Below are 22,403 nucleotides of genomic sequence, written 5' to 3' on the forward strand. Positions count from 1 at the left end.
ACAGTTCTGTCGTATATAACGGAATGTCGCGCGGTATTTCCTTTAATCCACGTCCGGAACAATCAACAGTGGTTCGTTCACAGTGACAAACAGCAGGACACTCAAGCGGTTCAGCACGACAATCTGCTGCATATTTACTCCTCAAATCCTCCGTACCTAAATGTGACATATTCGTAAATTAATTTTTAATTGGAACTTCCATCAAAATGAGGAAAAACTAATTAAACTCACATTTCAGCTTTTCCTCTCTCAATGACTCAATTTTCCTGCGATGCATCTTCTTCGGTGCCTCACACTTGGCGCCACTCGTTTCGATTGGATTTTTGTGCAAGTAGTCTGCTAACCATTTCAGATTACAATCACATATAAATGGATTACGTGCCAAATGTCTGTGGGTAGAGGAGGAATAAAGTTTATGTAATTAGTGCACCTAGATATTGGGGATATTTATGGCGCATATAATTGGCATATCAATGATTTTTTGAGTTTTGGTGTTGGATGGACTATTCGCATTGTTTTGTATCAAAGAATTCTGGAATTGACCGTTTCATAGGAATTGAATTCTCACATTAAAGAAGGCTTTGGAATCAGTTAGACGGCAATCCACTCGTCCATAAAGGAATCTCGATTCCCTCTGGCATATTCGTCTCCATAAAGCCTTAATGCCCTAAATCTAGCATCCTACGGCATCCCATAATCAATGGACAAAATGCATCCAATTCAAATAACTAATTCAGCAACTTCCAATCAAAAACCATCCATAACTCAAAAGCTCAGTGATTTATGCCAAACTGAAAAGAAAGTAAACAACTTACAGCGTCTGAATCTGCTTCAGTGACTCGAATGTTCCATTTGAAAGCGATTGAATATTGTTGTCATAGAGTGATAACAAGCTCAAGCTTGTTAAGTCCTTAAACGAATCCTTACGAATGCACGATATTTCATTTGCATTCAACAGCAACAATTGCAATGATGTTAATCCTTTGAAGACTCCCGCTGGAAGCTCCTTTATTTTGTTGCCATAGAGTACGAGCGAGTTGAGAGATTTTAATCCAGAAAAAGCATCGTAAGCGATACGTGAAATGTTGTTGTTGGACAAATCTATTCGTCTTAATCGGCGATGGTTTGTGAATGCTTTCGGTGGGATTTCTGTGATGTAATTTTGCTCCAGGCGTCTGTGAATAGATAGAATTTATTAGTAAGCATTGAGTATCTAAAGGGATGTCAACATTGACTGCTAATCTCATAAATATTGCAAAGGTTCCTGAGGAACACAATTTTAGATTCTATTGTTCAAGGTAATCCAGAGGGTCGTGCTGCTTCGGTTCCTCAGGAGTTGAACATCCTAGTAATAAGAATCATAGACAATACTTACATTTCAGTCGTATCCTCCGGTAGAGTCAATGGAACATTTGCCAAACTTTTCTCACGACAATCAACAATTCCTTCAGCACAACGACATGGATGTGGACATAAGCTTCGTCCACCACATTCAATCGGTGCATGTTCAGTCAATCCTACACAAAATGTATCACAAAAATGCAAGTAGCAGTCATGATATGGGTAATATGGGAAGGAAAAGAAAACAAAGAAATGTCATAAAAATAAATTATTGACTATAGGAACTGAACAAATGAGATATTTATGTAAATTTCGTTCATTGTTGGAGATATTGGATATTGAGGGGAGATTTGAAAATGCCGAAAATATATATATGCACGGAAGATGTAAAGCGACAATTGGCCTCACAAATGTTTATTGCTATTTTATGCATGAAATGAACGAAACGATACACAAATATAAAATGAAAAAAGAAAGACACTGTGGGATGTTGCATGTTATTGAAAACTAAATAGTCATCATCATAGTCATCATCATCATTACATACCTGAACATTTGAACTCTTGATCGTGCAAATCAGCCACGTTTTGTCCTTTCAACTGACTCGGTGAATGACATCGTGTATATGGTGCTAATCGCGGTGCACTTCGTAGAAATTTTGAAAGCCACGACAAATGGCAATCGCATGCAAATGGATTATCGGATAGTCTTAATGCTCGAAGTCGTGGCATGTTTGAGAACATTTCACGCGGCATTGTCGTTATATTGTTGTTATTTAATGTGAGAATTTCCAATTCATGTAGATTCTTGAATGCCTGCTCATCAATACAAACAATCTGATTGTGGTCTAATTGAAGACTTCGAAGTGCTGTAACGCCTTTAAACATTCTCTTTGATATAGCTGCGATCTCATTATTTGATAAGTCACTGGATAAGAGTAATAAAGAATGAATAATGTTTAATTGAGGACGGGATGTGTATGGAGGGGATGTATATATACTTACACTCGCACTAGACTGGTCATGCTCGCCAACAAATTATCGGGAAGTGCTTTAATTTTATTGTTGTTTAATCGCCTGCAAAAATAAAAATTTTTTTTTAGGTACGGAAAGTTGGAGATTACAAGACAAAGTTTTAATAGCTCAGTAAAGTTCATAAAAAAAAAATTTATTTCCCATTCCCGTGCATGTGTTTCTCTCATTCTTTTTTGGCACACAATTGACGGCAGTTAATTTATTGCAATTTGCTTTCATTCTTGTTTAAATAAATGGAAATAAAGGAGACGACAATGAGGCAAGTTAATTAATTCACACAAGATTGGAATTTCAATTAAATTAAAAATTTTATTTCACAGATTCTGGATGTGCATTTGAAAGTCGAACATTATAAAAGTGGAAATAAAGGAAATGAATTTAACAGAGTGATTTTATTTTACATTCCGGCTGTGGTTTGAGGATTGGATGGATACGTTTGGATGAGATGTAGGCAGTTTGAGGATTGAATGTGACATTTTGGATGAGTTGCTGTGAAGTATAGTCACGCAGAATGGCTATGATGAACATGGAATTACTGAAACTTGAGGTAGATGAGGACTGTGGATATGCAGTTGAGTCGACTGTTTTCTGGGAGGTTTGAAGACATCTGATTTAAATTTTAACTACTTTTCATAAAAAAAAAATAATACACTATCTCAATACTAAAAAACTTACTGAATTATTTAGGATTCGAACCTAAAAATCTTCAAGATCTTACTAATTTTGTTGATAAATCTATCATATTACTATTAATAATTAACTTAAACTACTTCTTAAATTTAGTAAATGCATCTCCGATTAACATAGATGCAAATATAGCTATAACTACACCTAGGCGCCTGTATACTTAAAGCCTTGAGTCAGAGTGTAGCCGAGTTCGACATTAGATTGTCGAAAAATTCAAACTATACTTATTTTAAATTAAAAATTTACGTTACGAAGAAAATTAGAAAATTAAAATTAACGGTCAAAAAAAATTTGAATATTAACAAAAACAATTTTTTTTTTTGAAAAAATTTAACGGTAGCTTTTGAGAAGGATGGTAAATTCTCAAATTTGCTATCTCATCGCGTTAAGTTTCCTTGCCGTCCTTCTGTCACACTCGCAACTTGATGTCAATCGTGCTGAAAATCCACATCAATCCCAGCAAGTTCCATTAAATGCCAATGTATCATCACCATTGCCCATTTCCATTCAAACCTTCCCAAAAAAATCACTTCACAGCAAATAAATAATGCTATTAACAATTGCCTGCCAAAAAAGAATATGCCCTATAATTTTAAAAAAAAAAAAAAATTGTTTATTGCATTATAAATACTTACAGCCTCTCCAATCCAGTGAGATCTGCAAATGCATCCTTCTCGATTGTGTGCAGTTGATTATCTGTTAATTGTCTGTTGTTATAATTGCATCGAAATATGGAAATGAAATGGAAGAATAAAAGGAATTGTGAGAAATGAACATCGAATAATAATTTAATGAGTAATTTTACAAATAATAAAAAATTATTATTATCTCAACATGTGCCTGATTCGCAGTGTATGTTTATCTTCCCATTCTTTTAATGCTGTTATTAAAATTGAATTTATGCATTCATAAATATTTACATGTATGATTGTTGGCGGCATTATTTTATACTTTTTTTTGGTCATTTTCGTGTTATTATGTCTTGTGCCTGCTTAATGATGATTATTATGGAAGAAGAGTCATTTTGATAACAGATGTGTTTTTGTGATCAAATTATACATTAATTTTGATTGAGTTTTTTGATGAATTTTCGGAATTCGCAAGAAGATTGACTTAAGAAGTCTCAAGTTTGAGGGATCTAAGAAGTTACATGGACGACCAAGGAAATCTTGGATGGATGCTGTTGAGTACAAATGAAAGCCACGGATAAAGCCAGCTTTAGGAGACATCTATGGGAGATCATGGATCACAACTGATCCATACAAGAAATGAGCCTTGAAAGCTGTTTGCGGAACCTTCTTCATTTATGTCGTTCGAGTAAGTCGTTAAGAACTCTTGAATTGCTTAATAGTCCAAGTTTCAAATCATCAGAAGAACGGAAGTTGTCAGAAAGTTATGAGCCCTATTAATGCCTGACTATTGAGGTTACCGACTTTAAATATCATAAAAATCACTTTATATTTTCCATAATTTAATTAATTTGACTAATTATTTTTAAAATTCAGAGCCAACTGCCATCATCTTAAAGCACCATAAACATCAATTCCCGAAAAATTTACGTCATTCTACAGCAGTTGACTCCCAATAAATTCTCAACTCCGAAAATTGAAATAAAATTCTCAAACGAATTAAATCCGCAATAAAAAAACATCCAGCATGTCAAAGAAATTATCGAAATTAGAACTGATCTAAAGTCCGCAAACTCAAATCTCATCGCCTTTTCCATTAACGCAACAACTTTATTACTTGTTTTCATTCTTTTTTATATCCATTTCTGTTTCTCATCCCATTCGTTTATTTTAAGTACCATATTTCAGCTCATTTCTCATTATAGTTATCTCAATGACCATTGCGACATTCAATGTTCGCTGCTTCTGCGACCGCCACCGCATATACTTTTTTTTTATATTCACTTTTTATGTTTTATATATGCTTTTTTTTCCATAGCTGAAGGAGATGAGGAAAAAAAAAAATAATCTCAAAACTCTTTAATTTAATTGCATCAACTTTCCTCTCCTCTACGTTCTGTGTTCTTTTCCATCGTCGTCGACGATGTCCACAATTTCTCTAATTAAGCCATAAAACAAAAAAAAGTTTTTATAGGCTACACTTTTTTTTATTATGCTCTTCACATTTTTTTTTTATTTATTCAAGAGAATTTTTTATGAGAAAAATACGTAAAAGCCTGCTGGAAATTATTTATGGGAGATTCTGAATAGGGAATCAAATGATGGTCCATTGTGTATTTCGCAGGAAATGAGCCAGAATGTGAGTAATGCGCGGAAATGTGGGATTTTCTATGATTTTAATTGAGTTAAATGGATTGCTGGAATTTGGATGTCAACGCATTGGAACTGATGACTAGTGTCTACAATATGGGATGAGGATGGGTGTGGATGGGTCAGTTATGTGACATAATACAGAAAAGTCTGATAAGAAGCAATGATAGTAAGAAAACTGTTGCTAAACCTATAACCCTTCCTTAGATATCCCGAATAATACGGCATGTCTAGCTAGAACACCGGTACGTCACAGTATTAATGGTAAGATGCCCTAAAGTCACCATGACACCAAATTCCGACCTTTTTCTACCGCGAAAAATGCGGTTCGTCACATTGTACTTCTAAGAATCTCTCATTGACTTCATTGAGAATCGAACTAACATCCAAAGTACTTCTACTGCACCTGACAACAGTCTAAATCCCCTACCAACCCAAACAGCTGCAATAATTTATTCACAACCCATCAAAATTACGATCAACAATAATGAATTCAAAGGGCGTCACGTTGTGACATGAATCCCTACATTCAAATGCATCCATAAATGCTCATCTTCAAAAAAAGCATAAAACTCGAGTGATTTTCATAATGACTTTTAATGACAATCACAACGACACACATCAATTGGTGTTCAATCAGCGTGGACGAAATGAGTTGATGATGATGAACAAAAAAAAGGAATTAAAATTCAAATTAAATGTCGGTCGATGACAGATAAAAGAAGATACATAAATAACTTGATAATTAGATCGATTTGTAACTTTTTTGGATGTGATTTTTTGGATGAATTGGAACTGACTGAATGGCGAGAAATCATAAAAAGTCTATCACGAGAGTATAGAGCAACAGTTTACAGTTTATTAGTGTCAGAGAATTTGCGAAATCATTAATAATTTTTATTATCGCACCCTTGTATTGAGTGCCAGACTCATCATCAACAGCACATTGAATATATCCGTAATAAAATGATAAATCGCATATAATTGAGATGTCCATCAATATAATAATTTTGTGAATTTATTCTTTTTGGGTATGTTTAAGTTCTGTGAAGTCACTGGGGTGCCATGACTCTAAATAAGAAGGAATTTCATATTTTTTTCGTTATTGACCTCGAAAACTAAAGTCAAAAACCGAAAATAAAAGAAATCATCAATACTAAATGGATATTCCTCGATATTAAAGATCATTAATCTTTCGGTCTTACTAATGCCTAACTGCATATACATATAAATTGTAGAAAAAGAAATTGAAGGGCAAAATGCATTAGAAACAACGGTAAATTAAGATAACGAGTAAATAGAATCTAACGGATGCAAGTCTCATTGTTGGAATCTTATCTATTCAATAGACTCCAACCTCCTATCTATTCAATTAACTGACACTGAAATTAAAACTTCTCAAAACGTTTCGACATTTATTTGTCAATTTCATTAATCAATCAATCATGGCAATCATGGAATTTTACACACTAGAAATCAAATAAAATAACTCAATTTTCTAAGTGACTAAATTTGATCTGGAGGCGATCCCGCATGACGATATCAAATTTGTTTAGTTTCAGAAATGAAACTATGCATAAAAAAATCTTACGATCGCGCTCATGTTGCGCATATCAAAGTCAAATAGACTTCATATGAAATCAATGAAGAAGAATAAAGTGGAAATGAAAGAAGAAGTGGAGATACAAAAAAAAAGTTGAATAATCATTTCAATTTCTCGCCTTGACGTGATCTCTGATCGATTATGGTGAATTTCAATCTTATGGACACTCCAATCATGCATTTGTTTGTGGGTCTTCTTGTTGCAGCGCGTTGGTGTTGTGGAAAGTGAGTTTCTAGTCGTATTTTGTCTTGTCTTGTATGTTGATTGATCGACTTGGTGTCAATATGTTAAATTCAATTGGTTTTGTTGGAAGAATTGGACGTAATTTGCTGTTATGAGTAGTAATTGCTTGTGCTGTTGATCTTAATTGTTCGAAAACATTGAAAGAACAATGATGAATGGCTAATAATTAAATTAAAGTATTTTTTTTTCAATGTTTACTGTTTGAATTGTGAAAATTCTGAAATATTTGAGAGGGGCTTGCAACTAAGATTTGTTGATTAAATTTGAATTATTTTTGACAGTTCAGAATCATTTTTGATCAAAATTGCTTAAATAATCACAAAACCAATTCCAAATGCGCATCAAGCTTCATCATAAAGCAATCCCAAACTAATTCTATTCATCGTCATGTTTCAATTGAATTATGGAGAAAGATTTGTTTATGGAAATTGATTAAATTTCATTTGATTTCTCTATAATAAATTTCCCTATAGTTCTAAAGAATCAACATCGCATCAGTCACATGAGACTTCATCTAATGGCCTTTTGGATTGTCTATTATAATTTTTATTTTCAATTTTCACATAATCAAATCTATTCAAAATAGATGATCATCATACCCATCCTCGATTATTACGAAATGAGATTGAAATATCGCCAAACTTAAGATCCATAAATGGATTTCCGAGTGACTCTATGGAAATCATCATCATCATCGGATTGAACAAATATTATTAATGAAAATCGATAAAGTTAGAGATTTGTTTACTCTATTGGACAACAAATTCCCCAAAATTATTTATCGCTATAATTAAGTCTATGTTAAATATTCAACAAATTACTTGTTGAGGAGGATAGACCCAAAAAAAGATCGATAGATTCAATATATTAAAAGATTGAAAAATCAGTTGATGAGAGGCGTGGAAACAAATAAAATCAGTAAGAAAAAGCGAGGAAGAATCTTGTCGGTTATGCAAAATACCTGTAGCATCTACAAATAATATGTAAATGAGCGTGTGTGTGCGTGGTCAGAGAATCTTTAATCTGGCGTTGATATGAAAAGTGTTTGTAATTAATTTCATCTCTGATTATTCATTTTCATCATGTAAGGGCCTTTAAAGAGGTTCCAATTTATTAATAAAAAAGGTTTATTTTTTTGGATTTATTAAAAATTCAATCTTATACAGCATATGAATATTTATAAACCTGATCACCAAATGCATCGTTATAACTCATTTAACAAGCATATTAAGCCACGCTATGCGGTTTTTATGTGCCTTTTTTTTATCGAATCCATTTTCAATATCATTAATTATAGTGCCACAAGAGAATTATCAGCACGAGATCTGTTCCGTTGGCTTCTTCGTCGTCGATGGTACCGAGCTGTACCTTGTGGATGAGTCAGTCATAAGGTTACGTCATAAGGTGGGACACTGTTCCAGGATGAATAGGATTCCGAAAATTGATACCATAATGACACTAATCGTTTTTAGATCTAGATATACAGCTAGTCAAGTAAGAATCTGTCCATTAGAGATGTGATATGCTGTAAAGAACTCATATTGCGTCCTGAGCGATACACATAGAACCATTGGCTAAGCATTTGAAAGCCATACAGAGTTCATTTGATTGGTTTATGCTATATATCTACGTTATGTCTTTCAATCATGATGTACTGCTCGGGATTCAGTTTTTTTCTTCGAACCAAAGTAAATAAATAAATATCAAACTATTCAGCCCCAATTAATTTCGAATTTGTATAAGAAGTAACACAAAATCGATATTTTAATCTGACTTTTCAGGTTTATTTAGTGATTTTGGCTTGCTGTTCTTATTTTGTCTTTTATGGACATTTGAGCGAAATCAGACATAATTAGTTAATCTGAATAAGATTCGAACCTTTGGTCACAAGCTTCTCGGAACGAAAACCGACGAGATACGACCAAAAAGCCACTAACTTCATAATGACTATCCTTAATAGACATTCAATTTCTAACCCTCAATTCTATCTACATACTTGATGCTCTACAGTCAAACATACTCCTCAATATGAATTCAAACTAATTTTTTTCCCCCAGCACAACAAATTGATTCCGGAATGCTGTATATTTTCTCATTAGTGAGTTGGGTTTTCTGTTGCATTTTCCAAATAAAAAGGAACAGACCAGAGAATAAAATTATCTTTTTGTCCATTCTCAATTTTCCATTTTATCAAAGTCCAAAATTGGAGACTGAAAAATTGCGAAGCCATCAATAAGCTATCACGAATAAGAGATGTGCCTATGTGAATGAAGAAAAAGTTTATTGATTGGAGTCATTTGTTATCCATTGCCAATGGTCTTATGTCCGCAACAAAAAAAAAAAAAGTTTTGTATACAGATACAGTCACATCCGACGACTCATTGATTATCAATTTGTGTCATAGATCCGACAAAAAGGCACAAACTGATTTTGATGTACCGACCGCACTTTGTGTGCTGTTTTCAATATTTCATTATGAACCTCCACCTCCTCCTCATCATACAGTGCCAATAAGAGACAAGAATTTACTAAGGATGGATGAGTCAGACAATGGAATTATAGATTGGCATACTTATTTGAATCCTCATTTCATGTCCTTTATCTCATAGAATTATTATGGATGCTTATGTATGTATGTGTGTGTGTGGCAACAAATAATAACAATCCATGATGAATATTTTTCCATTTTTCATTTCACATGACGACTTTTTCCTTCCTTTTCTCGTCTCTCATATCCAAAACTTCTTAGGACATTCATGTGAGTAGCAACCAATGAGTCGGAGGGGATAAGACGAAGAATCATTGTATGGCGGAACTCTATCTCGATCCTTTTCATTCCATTCAATGTATATACTGTTGGGTACTTCGCAATAATCATATATATTTCATCTATAGTGTATGCTATAATGCATGTTATGTCACCCTTCTTCATATATCTATATATCTTCCTGTAAAATATTTTTTTTCCGGTTTTTAAAATTTGAAAATTATAAGAGATTTTATCGAAAAATGATATGGTTGAAAAAAAGCTTCGTCCTTTTATCCTCATGAAAATGTCTTTTATGCCAACACCAGCAAGAAAAATTGGATATTCTTATACAATTTATCCTTCATCAGAGCGAATAAAGGATGAGAAATAAGTGCGTTTATGAAATATGTAGTAAGGCAAGTTGGGTATTTTTGGGGGCATGAAGCGCATTTATTGGTATATTTTGGGTAATTATGGTGTCTGAGTGGAATCTGAAGTATCTTGAGTAGACAGGCTATTGTTTGACTTGTTGTAGGATGACTAATGTCGTACAGATGCGATTTGGGAGTGCTTAGAACCAGACATACAGCTAGTCGAGTAACAACTTCTCTGCTTGGGTATCGATCTATATGAAGGTAAATCAGTCAGTACGAGATTAAGGCCTCAGTGGCCTAGTTGATAGACTTCAGATCACTTTTGTGAGGGAGTCGGTTCGATTCCCAATAGAGGCTTCCTCTCACCCAATAAATCTCTTAATCATTACATGAGAGTGTAGCCTAATAATTTGAAGGATTCGTACGCTTATCCACTGTATTTACAAGTGTATAGCCCTAGCATGCTAAGAGTAATTTACTAGAGAACATGCTCATCTAGAATATTTAAATTGAATTATCCTTGACTGTTAGAATAGCTTAGCTATAGCAACATCTACACATGCTATCCACTCTGACCTTCAATACCAACTTCAAGGAGTGTTAGGTACTAAATTACAGTCACATAATCCAATTCTCCAATTCCAAGCAATATCGAAACCATTCTCATCCAATTTCATCTTTCATTCTGCACTCCATATCCAATAACACACCAATTCCAACTCAAGAGTCAACAATGTAATAAGAAAAATATTTCGCACGAACGAAACAAGCATTTATAGACACAAAAAAAAAGGGATAAGAAGTGGAAGAAAGAAATATAATTCGATGAAAAATTGTGTCTATAGATTTCGTTATTCGTTTTATTGTCGAAAGTCACATAGGAAGAAGTTAGTCCAGTGGTGCACAACCTTTTATTCTTTGCGGCACACCTTGGTGGTAAGGCTGGAATTAAGTCGCATAGCTCACTTGGTTCATGGCAATTTGAAGAATTTTGTGTACCGCGGCACACAGGTTGCCCATCACTGATCTAGAAACTTTTCTATAACATCATTCCAATATTTTCTCCTTAACATCCAAAATAGACTTTTCCGAAGGGACACTTTTCCTTCTTCCTTTATTGTTTGTTTGTCTCTTGAGTGTACGAAAAAAAAAAATTCATTTTTGACAATAAAAAAAAATTGCGTGCTGTATAAAAAAAGTACATGGGGTGATCCATATCCACACACAATCATACATGTGATGATAATAATAATAAAATACGAATGAATGAATGGAATAAAAAGAGTATGTAAGGAAAAGGCCAATTTCTATGGCAGTGGAAAATTGATATTACGAAGAAGCCACACAGAAACGTTAAGTGAGGAAGATGAGAAATATTTTATTAACATCTCAACCTTAATCTTACAAAGTTCACCCCTATAAGGGAAAATTGCTGGTAACCGTAGTGTCGTGGGAGGTGTTGCGTGGGATGAAGGAAAGAACGCATTTTAAAGAAGTTTGAATAATTTGAAAATTTGTAACGGATTTTTAGAGTTTGAAATTTTGAAAAATTCAACGAATTTTTTAAATTTGAAAATTTAATGAAGTTTTGTAATTCAAAGTTAACTACAATTGAAAAAGTCATAATTTAAGGTTATGTATTAAGCTACATATTTGTGACTGGATGTACAAATCTACTATCTAGGATGTATAGAGCAATCAGCTATTAAATTCTTAATTCTCATAACTAACCTATCAAATTTCAAAATTAACCATTAAAGCCATCAAAACAAGACAAAATGTCAACATAACCTCAAAATTTCCATCCCAAAGGCTACCTTAAACACCGAAGAAAACAACAGCAACAGTAGTCTTGGGTTTATGAAAATGAAATGATATTACCGTGGATATGACTGGTGTAAGACACTGTACACGTAAATTCATACACGCGTAATAGCATGCAATGCAATAAGAAGAAATGTAAAAGGGCGCCTGACTTAATGGTAAGCCATCAAAAAAGTTTATAATTTTTTTTTTTCACTTTTCCGTCTGTAAATGCTCATGGTGGATATACATTTTTTTGTGTGTACTTTATTTATAAAAATATGCGGTAACAGGAATGCCCATAAAAAATAATGTAATAGGCATTTTTGCGTCCCCTTGAGATGTATTTTTCTTGTTCTTCCTCATCCTTCTTATTTCATGCCTTCCTTGCAAGTTACACACTATAAATTTTACTATACGTATTGCAAGTGAATGAATGCGTACGCGTACATGAACTGAAATACGGTAATGTTTTGTTGCTACTGCTGGTGGTGGCGTGGAGGGATTTATCTTGGAATGAAAATTTATTAGAGCGATAATATTGGAATGGGTAGGTAGAATTGCTGGTTGAGTATCAGAAAATCGAAATTCCTTAACATTAAATTCTCCCTTTTTTGATGCTGACGTTGAAGGCATTAATGGTTAGAATCAAGGGGTGGTGATGTGGTTTTAGGGGAGTTGAGGCGCATTTAGTGGCCTCCAGAGGGTTCGAATCCTCGATTATTAAATTTGAAATTCAGCATTTTATGCGTTTTTAAAGTAGGAACAGCAAGAAACATTCCTATTTGAATCTTAAACCAATACACATCCAGAGCTGAGTCAGATGGTTACAGTAAGTAAGTAAGACATCCAGTATACCAAAACTGAACAAGCCATCCCAAACTGAATCCCCAAAACTCATCCATCTCCCAAAACTAGTTCATTTCCCTAACAAAACTGCGTTAAAATTACTAAATAAGATAAAAAATAACGACGGAAATAATTAAAATGTGGGTAAATTCTTCTTTTTTTCGTCTCTCCTGCCTCTCATCCATTGGCATTTGTTGTGCAATAAATTTTCCACATTCTCACTTCTTCGATTACTTTGCTGCCGTTTTCCCCTATGTGTGTATCATGATAAAAAGATTATACTTGCCGCCGACAATTTTAATGTATTATTCATTCATTGCAAAAACCACAAGAAGATTTTCTTCTTCTTCATCCATCCCTAACCAGCTTTGTTTTTAACACAGTAGCTGGTGCGATTATTTTTTGTTTTTTTGTTCTTATTCTTTTGCGGTTCAGTTGAGATAACAGATTTAATAATAAAGAATAATTTTCAATTTAAGGTGTGCCAATGGAAGATATTTGAGATTCTTTTGCATCAATTTATTCGCGTCTTTAAATTGCATCTTCAATATTTGAAGCAAGATTTTCAATTTAAACCATTTGTTCAAAGTCAACTTAGATGAAATGTGTAAATTATGTGAAAAAGACGCAAAAAAGAATTGATAAGAAAGACGCAATATGTTAAAAGATGCAAAAAAAATCAAATGATGCTTAAAAAGACGCGATTTAATTTTTTGCATCTTTAAATTTTGCATCAGTTTCAGCAATTCTTAATGATGCATCAAATTTTCACTTCACTAGTTACGCATCTCTGCATTCTTCCATGGCACACTTTCCCTTAAAAAATTGTTTAAAATACTTACAAAATCCTAAGTTTCGATAAGTTTATAAAATCTGTTTCGTAAATAATTGTTATGTTGTTTCCTTGGAGATCCCTGAAAAGATAGAAATAAAAAATAAAGTTAGTTAATCTTCTTAAAACACATCAATTAAATTAAATAGCAAAATACATATGAGAGGAAGTCGATTGATTGAACCGGCAGGCAGGTGTTCGTACCTCAAACTCCAAGTTGTGAACGAAAATTACTTAATACCTCAGAGATAATTATCGAAAAACTAACTCCATTATTTGCCAATATATATTATGTAATTATTTAATTCAATATTATGTTTATGCTGCATGCGATGCCCTCATATCATATCGTATCATCATTACGCAGGGCATGAGTAAAGAACGAATTAAGGAAATAGCTAGCAATTAATAACAATTTTTTTTTGTTTTTGGAAATTGATGAGGGAAGAAATGAACATCAATGGCAGTAGCTTTGTTCTTGTCATTTTCCATTTTGTAACTTGCACGAGTTTTTGGGGAGGAAGTCAACAAGATTGATAAATGAATCTACCTGAACATACGAGTAACAGCAACAAAAACTTCATTTAGCGTCGCCCCTCCTGAATTTTTTTGAGAAAATTTCAACACATCGTTGATATCTTAGCTGTAAAGGGAGTGGAAGTGGAATGTAGCGAAGAAAGGATCTCATTAATTGCCTTTCACGTGCTTCTCTATAGTAACATGGAATTTCTATTTTCGCTTTCCTCCTTCCTTGACTTTCACTTCTTGGTTTTATGTCTTATATTTATACTTACAATGTAAGGTATACACATGTATCTAAGATGGAAATTTATTGCCTACAATCTTACACATATCTTTTATGTAGTAAGAAATAAAGTAAGCAATGTCCGTGTAGAAGAAAAATGCGATTAGGGGATACAATGTGGAACGCGGACGGGATTTGAACATTGGAATTTGGTAGAAAAACAAAAAAAGAACCTAAAAGTGTTAAAAATGCGTATGATTTTCATATTGAAATGGTTGGGATTCGAACCGAAGACTTTTTGTGAAGAATAGAATTTTTGCAATGAACTTTGCACTCTGAGCCATCAAAGCACAATCATTTTGAATTAAAGTTCGGCATTTTTCTAATATAAACCTCAATTAATTGCCAAAGAATCCCTAAAACCAGCTAGTAAGAAGAAAAATAAATGCAGAAGCTCCATGGAGCAAAAAAAGGGTCCATTTCCTTACTTATAAATTTTTCATAATGTCTTAATTAATTTTTCTTTTCTTTTTTATTCCATTTCTTCCTTTAACTAACAACAACATCGCAAATTTTCCCATTTTTCCTTCATCACCACAAACTGATTCCGCCCAGTAAACTAACTATAATATGCTCCTTTCCCATGTGCCTTTCATTCTCGATCTCTTTTCGCTTTTGCGTTTAATTTATTGCATAAGTTTTCTTTTACAAATTCCTTTTTTTTTCTGTTCTATGTGCGCATCTATGGCTATCGCATTAAGTACATTATATTATGTGTTCTTTGCTGTGTGTGAAGCTAGATGGTTGGATTCACTAGAGTATAATTAATTTAATATTCTCTGACATTTTTCTTTAGCTTTTAGTTTTGTGTGTTTTATTTTCTTTTTATTTATGTGCATGCACATTTAGTACGAAAAAAAAAATAAAAATTAATAGCATTTGGATATAGTTTGTTGCATGTTTGTTTGTTCTATTGGATCGTGTATATGCTTCTTTATTTGTTTTAAGTCCGTTTGTTTCTTCAATTTTAAATGCTTTTGGCAGCTTTCTTGTAGTTTCTTGGAGATGAACACGAAATTTACGATGCAGTTGGATTGGAGTCAATGTAATTAAAGATATTTAATTTTTTTTTAGGTTAGGATAATTGTTTTTGGTGATTTTCAGCTTCTTTTGATGTTTTTTGAGGTTATTTTGGGTTTTTTGTGCTTATTCTAGTTTAAAGTTAGAGTGAAGTGCTCGAAATCATCAATTGATGATGTATAATCTCTCCATTTATCCCTTAAACATCGAAATACACGAGTGAACTCCACAGACTAGCTTAAATCAGCCATGCATATTGACAAACCACAAAGCACTACCAAGCATCAATTAAGTCACAATAATTGTGCCAAAAAATAATTAAAACTCCAAAATCCAATTAAATGCTGAGTAATTTCCAAAAATTCCCATCAAAAATAATCTCATCAAGCCTCCATCCTCAAACTACACAAAACAATATCCAATAAATAATTCCATAAAATATTTTAAAATACACAAATATGAAGCCACCCCCATCAATTTTTTGTTGATTCAACAAAATACCTTAAAATAACAGCAATTAGAATAGAATGGAAGTAGGCATGTCTGATTGGTATCGGAATTCCGGAAGTCATAACATTATTAATGCAGGTCGTAATTTCTAAATGATAATGGCATGGAATTTTTTGGTGATGTCGACATGATTCTACAATTATGAGATAGGAAGTTGAGGATGGACTTTTAATTGATGAGTTGGATGGTGCGCATTTAATGTAGGATTTGGTGGAAGGTGTTTGGGATTTTGGACAATTGGCCTAAAAGACGTAAAGGTGCCCTGACGGCACCTCGACGGCTGTTTTTACCCATTTGACCAAAATATGTTGTTCGGATTGAATTTAACTTGAATATCCACAACTCAAATAAGGACAATTTGATAACCCATCCACAAAATCCCTCATAAAATTCAGCAGTTAAAACAGTTAATGGATGGATGAGCATTATCATCCAATTCAATGAAATATGAAAATCAAATTGATTGCTTAATGAATTACAGCCGCTGTAGTTGATGGAGTAAAAATGAAATTTTTCAGCACCATTGGGGTTGAGCATTATTGCCATTGTTCATTGCTTACAATTTTTTATTACTTATTGTTATCACAACGGTGCTTGATAAATTTATGTAAATTAGTTCACGGATAAGTCATAACTTATAAAATTGACTAATCTAATTAACCCCTTGAAGATGAAGAATAATGACAAGGAAGACCCTTTTATCATTCTTTAACCCACCCACAGCTTCCTTCTTAACACCCAAAAAATCTGATTAAATTCATAAATCCTTTCCGCCACAAAAATCATTAATAAAGACTGTATGCTGTATATGGGGATGATGCCATGTAACTTGAGGGAGATGATTTTCCACTTTATGGAGTGTGGAATGAATTTTTGGGGAGCATAAAAAATATAAATAAATAAACAGAAATGCTAGACAGCGTGAATAAGTTCACATAACTGAAATGATAAATCTTTTTTGTTGCTGCTTTTTTATTCATTTTTAACCACAAACATTTTTGTATTATTTTCATCTTTTTCATTTCATTTTTGCTACTTTTTTTAGTCTTTCTTGTTGCTGGTTATGATGATGAGTCTTGAAACAGAAGTTATGACTATGAAAAATGAATATTGGGTTGGAAATTTGAAATTGTTTTAGATTTGAAACATATTTTTTGAATTTGAGGATTTAACGGCCATTTTAAATTTGAAAAGGGTTGGGAAAATCAAAATTTTCTCAACGGTCAATTTAAATTTGAATTTTTAACAGTTTAACGGATTTTTTTAACCGAAAATTTTGAAAAATTCGTTATTTAAGTCGTCGCTTCAAATTCAAATAAACTGTAAATTTCAAATAATTTTGTAACGGTAATTTTTTTGCTCAGTTCCAAAAAAGCTCATTTTTCACCACAAAAATCTGTAAATCCAGCAATAATTCTTAAATCTTTAAATCCGCATCTACCTTTAAGTCATTCCAACATCCATCTTGAGCGAAAATCACTAAGAAATGTGCACATTTTCTCAGTAATAAAATATGAATGAATAAATGAATATGAAGACGTAGAAAATTTTTCTTTTTTTCAATTTTCTCAACCACATTTTCTGCCAATTTTCTTTTCAGCATTTTCCTGTTAATACAGCAAGGTATAATTCCTCATATCTTACAATGTCGGTAGAAATGTATACAGTCATGAAAAAATGATAAATTCCATAACGTCTATTTTATTACTACACAACTAACTGTTGTTACCACATTTTCATCCCTTTCCTCCGCTTTATACATCTCTTATAGACATACTCACGAGTATGGAAAGCTAATGCATTTTCTTATAATGTTTCTTCTTACTATCAGAGATTTTTCACTTACTTACATCAAATGTATGTATACACACACTATGTGGATCCCTTGTGGTTGATTTTGGAAGGATATGAACTTGGGTAAGTGCTGAGTTTTTATAGAAGCTTAAAATATTAGAAATTGTCAAACAAAATTATCTATGAATTGTGAGATATTGACCGATAGTGCTAAGTGCATTTATTTTTCTGAAAGTTGTGGGTTCGAATCCCCCACTTGATCTTTAATTACAAGTCTGGAGTAGACTTTTACAAATTTTTTTTTTTTAAATCAACTGAAAAATCTGACAATTTCCACCTACTTTTTATTCTTTTTTGAAAAATGGAAACACGAGAAAATTCCAGCAGTGATTCAATTTGTTTTGTCTTCTTCTTTTATATTCCATAAAAAGCATATAAGGCAGAACAGTCATATAGAACAATATTCATTTTATCCCCACATTTAATGTCATCTTTCGCCATTTCTTTTTCTACCGCCACATCCATGAGAAGGATCATAAATTTTAATGTCCACAAAAAAAAATGGGTGTCCATAGAGTCGACGAAAAATAGAGACCGAAGCGAGTGCTTATATGCGGTGACAGGACAGAATAAAAATTTCTATTCCCAACTGGGATGATGATCTTCTATGTATGGTATGTGGAGTTAATGGACATTTTGGACATAAGTAATCTCTTTGTTGTGGTCATTATGCTTCATTCGGCATACATTTTAAGCTACACATCATTTAATACGTGCTAGATGTGTGTCCTTAGCTAGTCTCTCGATAAAGATTTAGTCGTCATATGAAAGGATAAATGTTATATCCAAAGCAGCAACAAAAAATTTGTGTATGAGAGAAAAGAACTTCAAGCCAAAGCAATTGATCTTAATTATGTGCTGACACAGGTCCATTAATATTATACACATCTCTCATTCCATCATTAGTTTCAACAAAATATTCTCGGATTTTTTTTTATGCTGGCTTGTTTGTTGCCATACATGAAATGAGTGAGGGAGTGTGGCAGCAAAAAAAGACGAGATTGTAACATTAACTTCCTGCTTTGCATTTTTTTTTCGTTCTGATTTGAGACTCGTGTGAGAACTAGAAGATTTGGCACATTCAGTTCTAAGCTTAACATGTGAAAATTTAGAAAACGGTCAAAATTGAAACTTAGAAGCTTAACGAAGAAGCCGATAAAATTTATTTCAAATTTTTTAACGAAAAAGCCGTTGAAAAAAATTTGAATTTTTGTCAAAGTTTGTCATTTTGAACTAAAAAAGCCGTTGAAGTTCAAATTTTGAATTCAAATTTCAAAATTCCGTTAAAGTCATAATCAAAATCACCAACAGATGAGCATAATTATACAAACAACAGAAGCAACTTTGCCACATCCATAAAAAAAAGAAGGAAGGAACAAAAGTGAAAAGACTGAGTGATGGTTAATGTGTCTAATTAAGCCAAATTTATGATTTGTTTTTTCTTTTCTCTTTCTCGTCTTACTCGCCTCATTTCTGTATTTTATTTCCATTTCATATTCAGACAAAAACAGTAAAACATAAAGGCATGAGCATAAATGTGAAAAGAAGAAGTCTTCAACATAAATTGCTGACATATTCGTCAAACAGATGTTTTTTTTATGTGCCAAGTCTTTCCTTACTTCTTCTTCCTAATGTAACATTTTATGTCTCTCATATGTATGATATATGTATGCACTTTTGTGAAATTAGAGACAAGCACAACACAAAATGATGATGATGATGATGAAGATGAGAAAATTTTCAATCTCAAGTCTATTTACCAATCAATTATTAAAGAAGATTGTCTGTTGTTGTTACTGTTTATCTCATCATATTATGTTTGTATACGTATGCACTCATATGTGTCGATCAAATATAGGACAAAAGGATATACACAGTGATGATGTGTGTCCATATGTTCTTGTGGTTTGGGGATTATGTTTAGATGTTAATGGCATAAACACTATGAGGACATATCATCATTATAAGTATTATTATTACTTCTATTGAAGTGCATTGACGAAGAGATTTGAGGAAAATGTTTGACAATATCTGAATGGTAGAAGTATTGAATATCCTTAAAACAAATAATATACAATATGATTGTGATGATGTTGATGATGAGACACAACCGCAAATATTTAAACTATACTGAATTGAGGCTTAAATTTTTGATAATGTTACATAAAAGCATCTGTCTTTTTGGAATAGTAAATCTATCATCATTATGACATCTGAGTAATTATTCTGGTAACATGCAAGGAAATTGCTCTCTTTTTGTGATAAACGGTTGAAATTTGTTTGAATTTTCATGAACTATTTGAAATTTTAATCATAGTAAACCGCTCAATTTTCAATTCAAAAGATGGTCGTTTGAATTCAAATATAAAAAGCCGTTAAAATTCAAACTTTAAAAACCATTGAAGTTCAAATTTCAAAAGACCGTTAAAATTCAAATTTCAAAAGACCGTTAAAATTCAAATTCCAAGAAATCGTTAAAATTCAAATCCCAAAAGACCGTTAAAACTTCATCTCAAAATTTCTTTATTGAGAGATCAAAGCATAAGCTTCAACTATCCCCCCACAATTAATCCTTCCAAGAAAATTGCCTAATGAATATTAATGAAATTTTCTAATGAATAAAATGAAAATTATCAACAACCCTTCTTTGAGCAATTTCTAATTTTCTAATTTTCCTTAAGACACATGAGAACTTATATATATCAGCATATATCCTTGTGCATGTCAAAATTCATAATTTATGAAGGTTGTGTCTCATATTATGTGAAATCTTTGGAAATGATATTATGAGGATGTCTCTGAATTGATGTTTATCCAATGTCTGTTTACATCACTATTTTCTATCTTAATCTTTTTATTTTTCCCATATGTACAAGTGAGACTTTGAGAATTTAAGGAAGATTCTTTTGGGAATCCTGATGAATGCTGAATGAATTTCATGTAGTTGAAATGATGAAAATTCATAGCATGCAAAATGAGATAAGAAATTGAGGAATAGAATCAGTTGATTCTTATTTTGGGGGTAGTTCAATAGTGACGTCACCAAAAATTGGATTTTCTAGGTTATCGCTTACTATTTGCAGATCAGCCAAAAATACCATAACCTCAAAATACATCCAAAATACTGGACAGCAAGCCTAAATGCCCCAAACATCCATTCCAATTCTCTAATAATATTTACCGATGGAATCACGTTTTTCGTTTTCAGCACGATTTGTTATTTTCATTCCTATCTATTGTTTGCCAAACCTCCTATCCATCTCCCATCATAAAAGAATCATGTGTGTGCATGGGAAAAAAAAGTATTGACTATGTGCACATTTGAGTGGTTATTGACTGATAATAATATTCAACTAACGTTATCTTTTCGCTTATTACACAATTTTTCATTCGCAGCCAGTTTTTCATGGGAAAATTCCTTTGCATTCTCAAAATGTTTATTGGATTGGAATGGAAAATGAAATGAGATTTATCGTGGATTATTGAATTGAGAATGAAAATAAATACATGTATATGGATTGAATATACATATGAAAATTGCATTTTGACGATTGCAATCACATTATCTGCACATGATGTGATGCGCTGCTTCTTTGTGCTCATTTCATGTACAAATCTCATTTTCGATCATTTTTGTCCTCTGTTTTTCAATGGAATGCTTTTGTTTTTGTTTCATCCTACTGACTAATTAGGTCAATAATTTGAAATTCAATGATTTCTGAGTTCCATTGGCATATTGAATCTGCTTTTGCCACTTTTTTGGACAAGAATCAGCTGAAAAGACTGCAAGTTAGGCTTTAGTTTTGATAAAATTAACAAAAAACTTTTCGAGGTGGAGAAAAATTTACCAAACTTTATTTGAATTTTAAAAAACCGTTAAATTTGAAAATTAAAACATGCGTTCAATTCTCAATCTCTCATCACCTCTTTAACTTAATCTACGACTGTTCTGCTCGTGAATAAAGTCAATATGCCAGTGAGATTCATGTCGACTACAGATAACGATGATTGTTGGAGCATGTTATGAATTCCTGCTGCTTTTCAATTGAATTTTAAACATTTTTCACGGTAGGTGTCCTTTTTTGGTGAATAGAACATTGAAGCTTAGTTCCAAACGAATGAAAGAGATGGAATATCAAGAGAACAAGTTTCAAATAATGTTTATGAATGATCAGCACAGAATTTTTCATTTCTGTGAAAGTTTTTTGCTTATAATTGAAATGATGAATATTTCCCATGTTATTGAGAATGAGCAGCATCAACAGAAGCAAAAAGTGGATTAGATAAAGTGGATTTATTTGAATCTCCAGGTAGATAAAATCAGTTTTTAGATTCATAGCTATTTCGTGATGTTCTTTGGTTCTAGCTGGGCATGACGGTTTTAAATTCTGGGAATATTTTGGAACTGTTTACCTTATAA

General features: G+C 32.7%; 1 protein-coding gene across 2 annotated transcripts in view; it reads right to left on the bottom strand.

Moving 5' to 3' along the window:
- Nucleotides 1-22,403, bottom strand: part of sli (slit guidance ligand) — a 153,781-nt gene that overhangs the window by 5,478 nt on the left and 125,900 nt on the right. For both annotated transcript variants that reach the window (XM_070634239.1, XM_070634238.1), the window contains exons 3-10: nucleotides 13,805-13,876; nucleotides 3,698-3,769; nucleotides 2,346-2,417; nucleotides 1,889-2,268; nucleotides 1,376-1,517; nucleotides 816-1,175; nucleotides 232-389; nucleotides 3-156 (exon numbers count right to left, since the gene is read on the bottom strand). In XM_070634239.1, the coding sequence (XP_070490340.1) occupies nucleotides 3-156; nucleotides 232-389; nucleotides 816-1,175; nucleotides 1,376-1,517; nucleotides 1,889-2,268; nucleotides 2,346-2,417; nucleotides 3,698-3,769; nucleotides 13,805-13,876 (1,410 nt within the window). The remainder of the gene's footprint in view (nucleotides 1-2; nucleotides 157-231; nucleotides 390-815; nucleotides 1,176-1,375; nucleotides 1,518-1,888; nucleotides 2,269-2,345; nucleotides 2,418-3,697; nucleotides 3,770-13,804; nucleotides 13,877-22,403) is intronic.

Source organism: Chironomus tepperi, unplaced genomic scaffold, assembly GCF_022539635.2.
Source record: "Chironomus tepperi strain 1889 unplaced genomic scaffold, CSIRO-AGI_Ctep_v1 contig_85, whole genome shotgun sequence".
Classification (NCBI taxonomy): domain Eukaryota; kingdom Metazoa; phylum Arthropoda; class Insecta; order Diptera; family Chironomidae; genus Chironomus; species Chironomus tepperi.